The 12168-nt window shown below is 37.4% G+C and overlaps 1 protein-coding gene across 2 annotated transcripts in view; it reads right to left on the bottom strand.

Annotated features, from left to right (window-relative positions):
- Positions 1-12168, bottom strand: part of ipo11 (importin 11) — a 114695-nt gene that overhangs the window by 96201 nt on the left and 6326 nt on the right. Inside the window, exons 2-6 of one of the 2 annotated variants that reach the window (XM_015034485.1) lie at positions 11672-11734; positions 10694-10843; positions 8114-8214; positions 5336-5408; positions 3126-3329 (exon numbers count right to left, since the gene is read on the bottom strand). In XM_015034485.1, the coding sequence (XP_014889971.1) occupies positions 3126-3329; positions 5336-5408; positions 8114-8214; positions 10694-10831 (516 nt within the window). In that variant the 5' untranslated portion in view covers positions 10832-10843; positions 11672-11734. The remainder of the gene's footprint in view (positions 1-3125; positions 3330-5335; positions 5409-8113; positions 8215-10693; positions 10844-11671; positions 11735-12168) is intronic. The other variant, XM_015034484.1, reaches the window with a different exon arrangement.

The following is a 12168-nucleotide window of genomic DNA, read 5'->3' as shown; positions in this document are numbered from 1 at the left end:
ATACTGTGCTAACAGGAAAAAAAAGAAAGAAAAAAAAAACATCCGGCAAGTACTAGCCGGGTAGATAGACCCTGTTGATGAAAGAGGAAACCGAGGTTGTGAAGAGCTGACAGCCTACAGTAGCCAAGATGACCAGTGAAATCTTCTGTTTTTAATTTAAAACTGCTTTTAAGCTTTCTATAGATAAAATACATTCAGGTAAAGTTTATATGGGAATTTTAAGGTACAAAAACTATATTTAAACAATTCAACCCAAAATGTCAGAAGTACTTCAAAGTGAAGTCAAGGCTTTTCCTTCATGTTAAATAAAGGAGCTTCATTTTTACTAACACTGAGTGTTGCCAACTTTAAATGGAAAGTAGCAAAAGCCTCTGGAATGATGTTGTGCAATAATTAGCATATCCATTTTGCTATTGCATCCTATTTGCATTTTTTCCTGGTGACAGCCATTGTCAGCCTTTTACATCCGGTTGCTTCTGTGCTGCTCACATAGTGCATTTTAAAACTGCTGAATTCCCAATAAAGCTTTTTCCATTTGCATATTTCCCTCCATTTCTGTTATCAGACACTGAAATGGGTCTGCAATATTGAGAAGCACCCCATTTAACACAAGTTAACCAAAAGCTGCCAACAACTCATTTCTGAGCTCCTGTTTTGCAACTTGTTAGAAAAATGTGATGCCAGCTGACAAAAGACAAAAAAAAAAAAAAAATTATATATATAAAGGCGCCTGTGCTGTGATTTCTGTTGACACTTATGTTTTTTTATTATTATTATTTTTAGTTTCAATGGAGTCCCACAAAAAACTTGAATAGTGAGTAAAAAAAATTAAAAGAGCTACACCCAAACGACTTGGGGAACTGTACTGGCTACTCCAACAAAAAGTAGTAAAAAAAACCCCAAAAAAACAAAAGCCACTTAAGATTGATATTCAACAACCAATACCTAAAGTGAATCCCACTGTACTTTTTGGCCCTTCTTTGTAACCTGTTAGCACTGGCCCAGTTTTAACAACCACTGTTTATTTCCATCCTGTTGCTGCTTGGTTTTGAGTCTTTCTGTGTTTTCCTTGCATAACTGAAGCAGAGAAGCCAAGTCATTGGTTCTGGTTGTCTTTTCATGGTGTTAAAAGGTTAAAAAATGATATCTGGTATCTCTAAATGTAATCTAGCAACCTTAACAGCAATATTATATAATACTGGACCAAATCTAGACTTTTAATTTAAACAATGGTATGAAAACTGTTATATCCAAACAATATAATTTATTTGTCTCCATCGCATAGCTGCGCGCTCAGTTGCTTATTGCTTATTTAACGATTAATCTATTTAATTAAACAGATATAAAGTAAAATGTTCCCAAGTCTCAGCCTGTCATAAACAGAGGATGGGCTGCACAGACCAGTACATGCATATTTAAAGTAAATGTCTCCTTGAACTGAACTGCTAAGACAGCAACCCCTGCCAGTATTAACAGAACATAAAAAAGATGAATAGAAAAAAAAATGTTTGAAGGCCAAACCTAAAAGAGAATTATCAGTGGAAAGAAGAACTGTCTGACATTAAGAAATCAAACCACAGGGAAAGGAAGCGGGACCTGAAAGGCAGGACTCTGCTCACTTCTTCTCCTTAATACTTCTACAGACATCCCGACTAAAATCACAGGTAAGTGTCCCAGTTTCGTCTTTCAACTTTATATTCTGCATTAACCCCTAACTTCAGAGGTGATTCCACCTGCTGTCAGTCTTATACCTTAGGCACATCTCTCATATGCTTTGCACACCCACACCTTGCCTCTACATCCCTCCTCTGCTCTCATTTCTTTCACCACCTAATTACCTTTGCATCTGGCAAAGTAGTGCAGTTAGCACCCTGAGCATCAGCAAGTGATCCATCATCCTGTGCACTACCAAACGCTTTGTCTTGAGCTTAAGAACAAAAAGAAGATAGTGCACACGCAGCATATAAATGCCTACACACAGAAATGTTACTTTAGCTACCCAACTATGTGGCAAAACGGTTATTTGCTGAGAAGTGGTATTGCTTTAGTAGCAGAAGATTTTACATCTTAGATATGAAATTAACAAAAGTGCCAACTAAACCCAAATGTAAGGTTTTCATTAGCATCAGATCCAAACAAAACATGTGACTTCTCCCCTCATAGTGTAAGGGTCAATTGTTTATGGACTACCCCTGAAACCCTGGTTGGTGCAAGGAAGTCTACCAAAATAAATTCATTCCAGTTGTGATAATCTATGTGGGCAATTACTGAGCTACAATTATGCCAGAGGCTTGTTTTTGGGGGGGTCAAAAAGTGTGCAGCTTCTCTGCAGCTTGGTAAGGAGGATTTAACCAAATACTAGTTGGGGTGTTTGCATATATTTGAGGCTATCCATTTACCAGCTGTGGATTGGAGGGAATCCCCATTAAAACTCAAACTAGTGCACCCATTTCTTGTTTGAAAATTCATGGAAGTTAACTGTTGGACCATCAAACATCCTGGGAAAACTTAAATCCATCTTCCATTATGTTGCAGGCAGTGAAGTATGTAAACTTTAAACCCAACCCATCACAAGTGATACAGGAACGTGCGTTTAACATAAAAGGATCCTACTAGGACAGAGTGTTGCATACCACCTTTTGAGTCTGCTCCAACTAACAGGACAGAACACAGTGTAGGTTGTTCAATGTCAAAGTAATCGGTATATCATTAAAAAACTGCACAGCCCAATAGGCACTGAGCCCACTATGTATCAAGTTGTCTGTAAAAGGGATAACTTTTGGCATGGATTCTGGCACAGTGCCTTAGCCTCACATCTGAAGTTGTTTTTTTTGTCTCTCGCTCACTGATTCCCATGTCCAATAATCTTTTTCTTTTTTCTCCTCTAGTCAGTTTCTTTCATTATGGGAAAAACTACAATAAAACATGAGAAAGAAGAGCGAACACAAAATTTCCCAAGAGAAAACAAGCTTTTCTCCTCTTTATGTGTACACTTAAAAAAGGGGGGGGAAAAATTGCTTTCCTCTGGCACTGAGAGCAAAATAAATAAAGCAGTCTAGAGGATAAGAATTAATAGCAGCTAATTAATTTAAAAAAAAAATGTAATGTTGTTAATGTGAACTTACATCTTGAAAAAGACGTCTGTCCTGTGCCAAACGTTTGGATGCCAATGTTTTGGTGACATGATAGAACGTTAGCAGTGCTCTGTGCTGCAGCAGACCATCTTGACCCTTTACGGATTCGAGCAGAATTGGAATGAGCTCAGGCCATTGCCTCGGGCAATCAAGGCGGGCTACCTTGGCTATCAGTACCGCGATCTGGGTTGCTATCTGTTGGGAAGAAGGGAAAAAAAAACAGGGTAAGCGAACATATCCAGAGGCAAGCATTAATACAACAGCAGGTGGTTTTGTCAACTAAACTAAAAAGGGAATTGAGGACAACTACAGAGCATAGCTGATCAGATCTATTATAAATGTATTGCTTATACTTTTAAAAAAGAAGCAGTTGAGTCGATACCACAGATGCACATATCAGGCGTAAGATATATGCAGCGCTTAACATTAAAAACAAGATGATTCCCTTTTACATCACAGCATATGCCCTAAACTCCAGTTTGATTTTTACAAAACACAGAAATAACCTACAAGCTGGTGGCAGTTTTTGTGTTTTAATGCAGCCAAATAGAATGGAAAATTCCTACATTTCATTATTTAAGCCTGTGAATCATTAATCAGAACTGGTATTTGTGATTAGCAATTTCAGAGCAAATTTTTTTGATGAATCCTCTAATAATATTTTTAAAACATTTCTGCTTTCACTGCTTCTTTATATTAACGACATGTCTGTGTAATGCATCACTCAGCTAAGGCTTTAACACAACAGCTCCTGTTTCCATCCATACAGACATGAATAATTAAGACGACTAAATACATTTTAAGGATGAATGGAACTTAACTGCCCATAACCTGAGTTTACACATGTCTGAATGTTTGCAAAAGAATTTGTGATGTATTTAATGTTGTAACCAGAAGAATTATCTTTAACAGAAATAATGCATCAAGACATTTATTAGGATGTTAGTCTTTGTGGACTTTATGTTAGAGCAAAATGTAAGCTTGCATGCCTTTTGGAGAGGTCTGACATGTTGATTAGCTTGTTAGAGGTAAAGCTTGTTTGGGATCCTCATAAGAAAAGGTCAGGTGCCAAAAGTGAAAAAGACTCAAATGATACTTTTAAAAGCTTGACCAATTAATAATATTGAGGGCAAGAAGTGCTATACATCAACAATTTAGTAAAAGCATAATTTTCTATGTCAAAATGTAACTAAAGTGGCACAGATAAGGGTGCTGTGGTGGCACAGGGGTAAAGCAAAGCCTGCATCAAGAATTATGGCCGCGTCGAGGCCTTATTCCTCGACGCGGCCATCACTGGTTCGAGTCCAGCCTGATGACCTTTGCCGCATGTCTTCTCCGTTTCTCATTACCCACTTTAATGTCTGACCCCACTCAAATAAAGGCCACTAGAGTCAAGAAACATTTTTTTTTAATTATATAAAATATTGGAAAGGTGTAACCAAACCAAAGATCATGCCTATGTAAATTAAAGCAATTCAATATATCAATTTATAGTATGTTTTGTTTAATTAATTTTTTTTAACTGCTGTTTTTTTTTATTTATTTCTTTTTAAAAATTGTTTTAGAAATTATTCCAACAAAGTAGAACACTGTTCTCAGTCCCCAAGTTTGCATAATATGATCCAGCATAATATGACCCAGAAACATGTAACCTTTCTTTTAATGAGACATATTCATGCTATAAAACAGCTATAAACCTAATTTGATTAATAATATCTGAATGCAAGTTTTCCTATACCCGTCGGCCTTTATTTTTTCTACAAATAGCTAAATTCATAGAGTTTATATTGATTATAGAACCTCTAAATGTGGATTTTAATACCATGAAACAGTTGATCGAACAAAACACACCAGCCTCTCAAGAAGCTTGGACTGAAAGAGCAGAGGCTGAAAGTGGTGAGACATATGGAGTTCAAAAGTATATTCATTCCCTGCCATATGGATCCCATCAGTCCTGACATTACACAGCTGTCCCTCAGGGATACACAAGCTGCAGAAAGCAGAACTAATGGCCACCGTTTAGGGCCACCATTCACGCCCAGTCATTTCAACCTCCATAATTGGTCAAATAAAATTACATTAGAAAAGACTAACGGCTTTATATGGTTTTCTTGTTCAGCAGCAAGTTTTGTGCAGAGAAAAAAAAACAGGTTAAATCCTTTTTGCAATTTTTGCTAGTATATTCCATTCTCCCCACTAACCTGATTGACGGGTTCATTGAAGTTTGTGATAAGACCAGCACGCAGCGATGTCTTCTCCTCCTCTGATAATGCACTGTCAACAAAGCAAACAAAGATATTCAGAGGGGGAAAGCAGGCAAGGAGAAAACAACGCACAGTACCGTACAAGTTTAGAGTTTAATGTGTTCTCACAATGCTCTTGGTGCGCAATTATTTAATTCATTAAGTTTTTATGAAGGCACACCAGCCACAATAACAATAAAGATTAGAAGAATGAGAAACAAATGACTCCAGACTACTAAACCTGCAACATTGTGGCTGAAGATGAAATGCTCCCCCATCCAGCATCCTGTGTTTACCACCATGACACCGAGCACATTAACACAGGTGATTGCAATGCACATCCCAAGACACCCATTGTCCTCTCATTTCCATACACGCAAGTCAATTGCATAAACTGGCAGTATGGAACACATTAACATACCTATTTATCATGGGACTAACTAGCTAAAATCCACCGTAAAACAAGTGATTGAATTATGCAATTTAAAGTATTTCCCACAAGGTTCCTACTGCATGCAAGTGACTATGGCACTTACAAGGGATACGCCAATATATGAACATTTCAGCAGATGACAATGTCTGATATTAATATTGTAATAGTATTTCTATGGCCGATAATCAACATTTATCAATATTATAAATACTTCACTACCCTTTCAACACTTTGACTTCACCACTGATCTGCTTCAGTTGCAAGGAGCAGAAATAATGAGAAAGTAGTTGTAAGTTGACTACTTCTCTAACAGTGCTGGGTTATTTTTATAATAAGAAAAACTTTGTACTTTTGTTGCTTGAAGTTTTTGTGTGTCGAGCTCTGGGAACAGTCTGCCGGAGGATGTCAGGAAAGTTCAAAGCAATAGGATTCATATTCATATTTTAAACTTTTATTAAATCTAATTGTTTCATCTTTGTTTTATTTCCCATTGTGCATTTGCTGTACTGCTTACATTTATGCCGTCTTATTCATTTTATTTGTCAAAACACCTTTACGTGCACTAAACAAAGATTTCTATTGCTAGTGGCTCACGTATATTTTTTTTTAATGTTGTAATCTCAATATTTTGAACAAATACCCTTCAGAGTAGTCACAGGATGTTAAAGAGTATAACTGAATAGCACAAATTCTATTTTACTGAGAGACAACTGTTAAAAAAAGAAAAAAAAATGTTCTTCTAGTCTTCCACTGAAACGAACATAACAGTGGAAAACACCACTGCTAGAGTTCATAAACAACTGAAAACCAACTTTACAGGACGTGCTCTGCGATGACGAACTTAAAAAATTTTTATCCTTTCAGACTTCAGGCTAATTTAATTGACCATAGTGAAATGGAAAACTGTCCTGTGTTCTGACATAACATTTAAAAACCTTTTTAACTTCCGAATAAAAGAAGCAAGAAATCATCTGGGCTTCTTGTAAGCCAACTCTTCGAAAGCAGAAAAATCAAGGATGTTTTTACGTGCATTAGTGCACAATGCATGGATAATCTGACAACTGTAAAGTCAACTTTAAAGGCTCTGAAGAGATTTGCTAGCATATTTTTCAGGGCATTTTTTTCACCCTCTTATTATCTGAGCAGTGATTAAAACAGCATGGTGCCACTCAAATGGTCTTTTGGTGGTCCAAGCCTGTCAGAATTTCTGTTTATGATATTTTCTTCTCATAGTAAAGAGATCAAACGGACAACAAAAAGTGTGATCTATCATCATTAACTACTCTATTCGGGTATAATGATACCTGAAACTCCCAAGAACAAGACGGGACACAATATTACTTTCATGAAAACGTCAAAGCTTAAATTCATGCTGCATTACTCATTCAACATTTTTATACATTTTGAAACAAAGCAATAAACTGATGTCTTTTTCTGATTTCTTTTAACTTTTCAGACCTTAGGACAGTGCTTCAGCTAGGTATGGTCTGCAGTACAATATTTCTCTTTCCCCAGTTGCTTCAAATTGTGATGTAGCTCAACCAACCGATAAGGGGGTTATGTTGAGGGGAGGTGAAGTACTGAGACAGCTGTGCCAAAGTTTTACTGAGACTAAAAGAAAGGTCCCCATTACCTCAACCAAAATGACCAAAGTGGCAGTAACATGTGATACTACTTGCAACAATCTAAGCAAGGATTAAAGTGGAAAAAGTCACTGCCTGAAATTGTCATTTTGCCTTCCAATGCAGCTTTGAGTAGATCATGAGGACCATTTACCATCCTAAATACTGAAGCAGAAATCATTACAAATAATCATTTTGAATTAAAAGCTGATTTTAAATTGAATCATGGTCCCAAAAATTGGAATTGAATTAAATCTTGAGATAATCAAAAGATTCCCTCCCATAGCAACCAGGTACCCAAACATTAAATGTTAGTCTTGAAATATCCCAAAATCGATCTTACATAAGACAGGAGAGGCATGAGTGAATTCACCGAGGATCAAATCAAACCACAAAGAGATGGATAGTCAGACAAAGAAAGTAAAAAAAAAGAAGATGACAGCTGGAGAAACATCAAGCAGATGAAAGCTAAAACAGGTAAAAGCCTGGATAAAGAGAAAATGGTGGAAAGGGAGTGAATACTAAGAACAGTTTAGCCTCACAGACAAAAATGGAGATTAAAACTGATGAATATAGATAGGACATTTGGGGATAAAACATGGAATGAAAGCATAAAGATGAGCCACATTGCAGGAGTGAGAAGCGAGACTCTGGGGATGAGAGTCTGGGGCAGGTACTTACTGAGGGGCCGCCCTCCTCCAGTATCTGTCAATGCCATTTTTGAAGTAAAGAACAGCAAGCCATCTCACGTTCACATCCAGCGTATGGTTATTAAAAATATTCTGGGAGGAAAAAGAAAAAAGAATTTGAACAGTCACCAGCAATGAAAGTGTTATAGCTCATAATCAATACAAGACAAGCCAAGGACTGATCCAGTTTTATGACAGTTACAGCCAAACTACAGGGGAAAATAAGTAAAAATCTAAACCAAAATATGACAGGACTTCCACAATTACAGAACAGCTCCTTTTAAAACACAGCGCACGGCGACTTTCTAACCAAGGCTGTCCGTGCCGTTGCTCTCGACACGTCTGAGCTGTAAATTGTGGTAATAAACCCTGAAAATATGTCTGAGTAGTCTGTGTATTCAGAGTTATTTGCGTTAGCACAGCAACGGGAGGAGCTCCATAAGAGACCGGCCACAGTAATATCAGAGATTGGAATCTCGGCTCTCATTTTTTGCCGACTGGAAAGGGTGTCGTTTAAATAACATTTGGGCTTTTGTACAAATATAAAACATCCATCTGTCGCATCAAGGGAACAGCACAGACCATTAGCAGAGCTCCACAGCGTAACTATTTACTTCCAATATGCAAGTGAAAAACAGCCTGCTGCCACTTGGCTTTTATCAGATCCAGTCAGCAGAGCTAGAATGAAGTTGGTTTGGCTCCCTTTTGATCAATTCACACAGACACTGCTCTCCAGAAATAACTGAGACATATTGTGCACCCTGGCTTAATTGGGACCATGGCTGCACAAAACACAACTTTGTTGTGAACATTTCTAGTGAGTGCTGAATCATCTGTGGAGCCAACGACAACACTACATCAGAAGTCGAAGCGGTTTCAAAGTCACTCTCAAAAAACCATCAGAAGACTCCCTTGATGATGAGCTCTAGAGACGGGCTTTGGACTGCCTGAAGTTGCATGCTGTTACATGCACTTCCCAGCAGGAGATTCTTCAAGTGAGACACTTTCAAACAAGAGGTATTCCAATGTGGCAGCATAAGTGGAAGACACGGGAGGCAGATAATTATCCAAATTGTGCGTGGCAGATGATGTTAACAGCCCAACGCGGACGAGGGCTTCCCATTATGTAGACACAATTGCTAAATGTATCTATATCAATACCACACATAATTAGAAGTGCAACATTGTGGCATAAAAATAATCAAGGGGCAAGAAAAAGGGAGACTCAGTCTCATGGTTGAACTCTAGACTGTTTACAAGAGACAAATAGCCATTGTCAAAGTAAAAGCTGGCAGAGCCTCTGTCTGCACTTCATTTACTTCTACGTAGATTAGAATATTTTGATAACCATAAAACAAAAACATGAGTCGAGCGATCCAACTCCTAATCCTTACCATGCAGTAAGCAACAAAGCAATGAGAAAACTATAGATTTTGTCATCTTCTACCTTGTAATATGTGAGAAGTGCCCTCTAACGGAACCTCTGTTGTAAAGTATGTGTGAAATAAATTGGTGGAAAAATTTCAGGCTAAGCTAGTTTCATTCCACACATACTTTACAGGTGCGTAATGTGTGAAAACAACCATAAACAGCAAGTAAAAATAGCTACAGTGGCATCGTCCTCAATGCATCATTTGAACAAAATACAAATATATATGTATATATATATAAAAAAAGAAAGGACTCTGATTCAGAAATTATAAAGCACACAAAGTTCATATTCTGGAAGTGATCCTGTCACTACCAACACAGGCAAAAACATAACCTGCCTAATAAACCACTTCAGCATAAATAAGACAGTTTTCAAATTTAAATTGATGGCTTCACTTTATTACTTATTAAAATGCTAAAATAAAATAAAAATGGTAATTTTATATGCGTGTTGACTGGGAGGTGTTTGTTTACATCTTCTCTATTACTTGCAAAGCACTTCTACTGACAAAATAAAAAAGAAAAATTTTTTTTTTTTTTCCCCATGACTGGTTCTTAGTTCTTTGTGTTTTGCTAAGCAGAGCACATACTGGGCCAATTTCATTACAAATTGCAGAGATGAAAGTGAAACGCATGTCATCATTCCAGTCTGGCGAGAACAGTAAACAAATAGTTTTCCTGAAATATCTAAGTAATCGCTCTGGTGGATTGCACTGTGTACCGACTTTATGAGCCACCTTTGCATCTTTACAGAAACCATCTGTGGTCTAACTATCAGCAACCAAATCTTAATGAAACCTTTCAGTAGAGATATGAGCAATTCTTTAACACAAATTAATCCTCAGCTGTCTGCGATGTACTGCTCGCTTTTTTGGCAACTTCAAACTTCTTCCTGTGATTACAACTATTGTGTGAAATTGTCAGGATTAATTATCAATCAAAAAAGAAGGGGTGCATAACCCGTCATTTTGGTATTGCTAAATGTAATGATGATGAAAGATTTTCCCCTTTAACTTAAAAACCGATCCTCAGATTCTAACTTTACGGCAGACGGTTTTCTGCTTCATGTGCCACATTCATCAAACTGACAAATTGTTCAAGTTTCTTACAGATTTTATTACACTTTCATATCGTAACTCACCAGAAGTACTGAATAGAAGCCCGGCTGCGTCTCCCACTGCCGGAGCTGCTCCTCTGCAGGCTTCAGCACAGCTGTGTCCTGACTGGTGGCTTGGGTTAAGGCCTGCAGCACCACTGAACTGGCACTGTCCACATCCATGGCTGGATATATCTGCAGGACACCATGAGAAGGGAGGAAAAGAGTCGAGCTCAGCATAAACAAAAAGTGAAAACTTCAGGTTTACTTGAAAGAAAGAAAATTTAAATTATTTCACAGAGGGGGGGGAAAAAAGTAAAACAACATCAAGAGCAAACTGGAGGAGTCGATTTGCATCTACAAAGAACACCAGAACATGAAACACTCGCTTTCACTTTATCTGACTGAATTACTTCGACCCCCTTTCATAATAGATGATGCGGTGCTTAAACCCGTACCGAACTGAATGAAAAAAAGCTACAGATCTTCAATAAAGAGAAGCATACCCGCCAGAAACGGTTGGAGACGTCAATGACATGCAAACTCTTTATATATGTCCCAGATGTTATTTAAGCACCCCAGTTTCACATACCCAAAGGCGTTTTTCATCTCCAAGAACAAGTCTGACTAATTTGCCTCTGTGTCTCAGATACGAAGTTAAACTGCTGCATAGCCACACCTGCTCCCGGGTCATGCTTTTAATTGTAGGGAGGATATATCCGATGAGGGGAAAAAATATATATTCCCCTGCAAACGCACAGCCACTAGTTTCACCATACCAATTAAAAAGCATAAATTAGAAGCAAGAATTAACTGCTTCAACCATCTGAAAAATTGGCCATTTCTGAAAACATGATGGATTATCTTTGCATGTTTTTTAATGGATTGTATGTTGGTTGGGTATTAGAATTCCAGGAAAAGGGAGGGTTAAAAGTGGAGCAAGGTTGCCATCTACAGACCAGAAACAAATATTCACTCACACATAACAGAACTCTTCAGGAATTGCAAAAGAATAAGACTTGCCTCTTTCTCAACACAGCAATATGACAGCAATGAGTGGTCGATATCTGAGCAGTTAAACCAAACCTGTAAAATAATAAAACTAATTAGAGAAATAAAATAGAAAAAACAAGAATCGCTTTTCATTCTTTTAAAATTTAATGTTGCTTCTCAGTTATTTGACAGTGATATATATTTCAGGTGTTCATTGCTGTCACTTTTGATAATTGTCTGTTTTCCAGCTGGTGAAAATTCTACACCAAAATGAATTAAAAAAAGGATGTCTAATGCGGAAATTAGAGATGTGGCGATCGATCGGCCATCGACCATAATCGGTCGATTTCCGTAAAAAATAAAAATAAAAATTATGATCGATGATCGCCAGTGGTGGGAAGTAACGAAGTACAAGTACTTTTTTACTGTACTTAAGTGCAATTTTCGTGTAGCTGTACTTTACTTAAGTAGATTTAATAATGGATACTTTCAACTTTTACTCCACTACATTTTACAGTAAGTATCTG

Source organism: Poecilia latipinna, unplaced genomic scaffold (genome assembly GCF_001443285.1).
Source record: "Poecilia latipinna isolate Pla-1442-1.1 unplaced genomic scaffold, P_latipinna-1.0 Scaffold300, whole genome shotgun sequence".
Taxonomy (NCBI): domain Eukaryota; kingdom Metazoa; phylum Chordata; class Actinopteri; order Cyprinodontiformes; family Poeciliidae; genus Poecilia; species Poecilia latipinna.
This window is presented reverse-complemented; position numbering and strand designations above follow the sequence as displayed.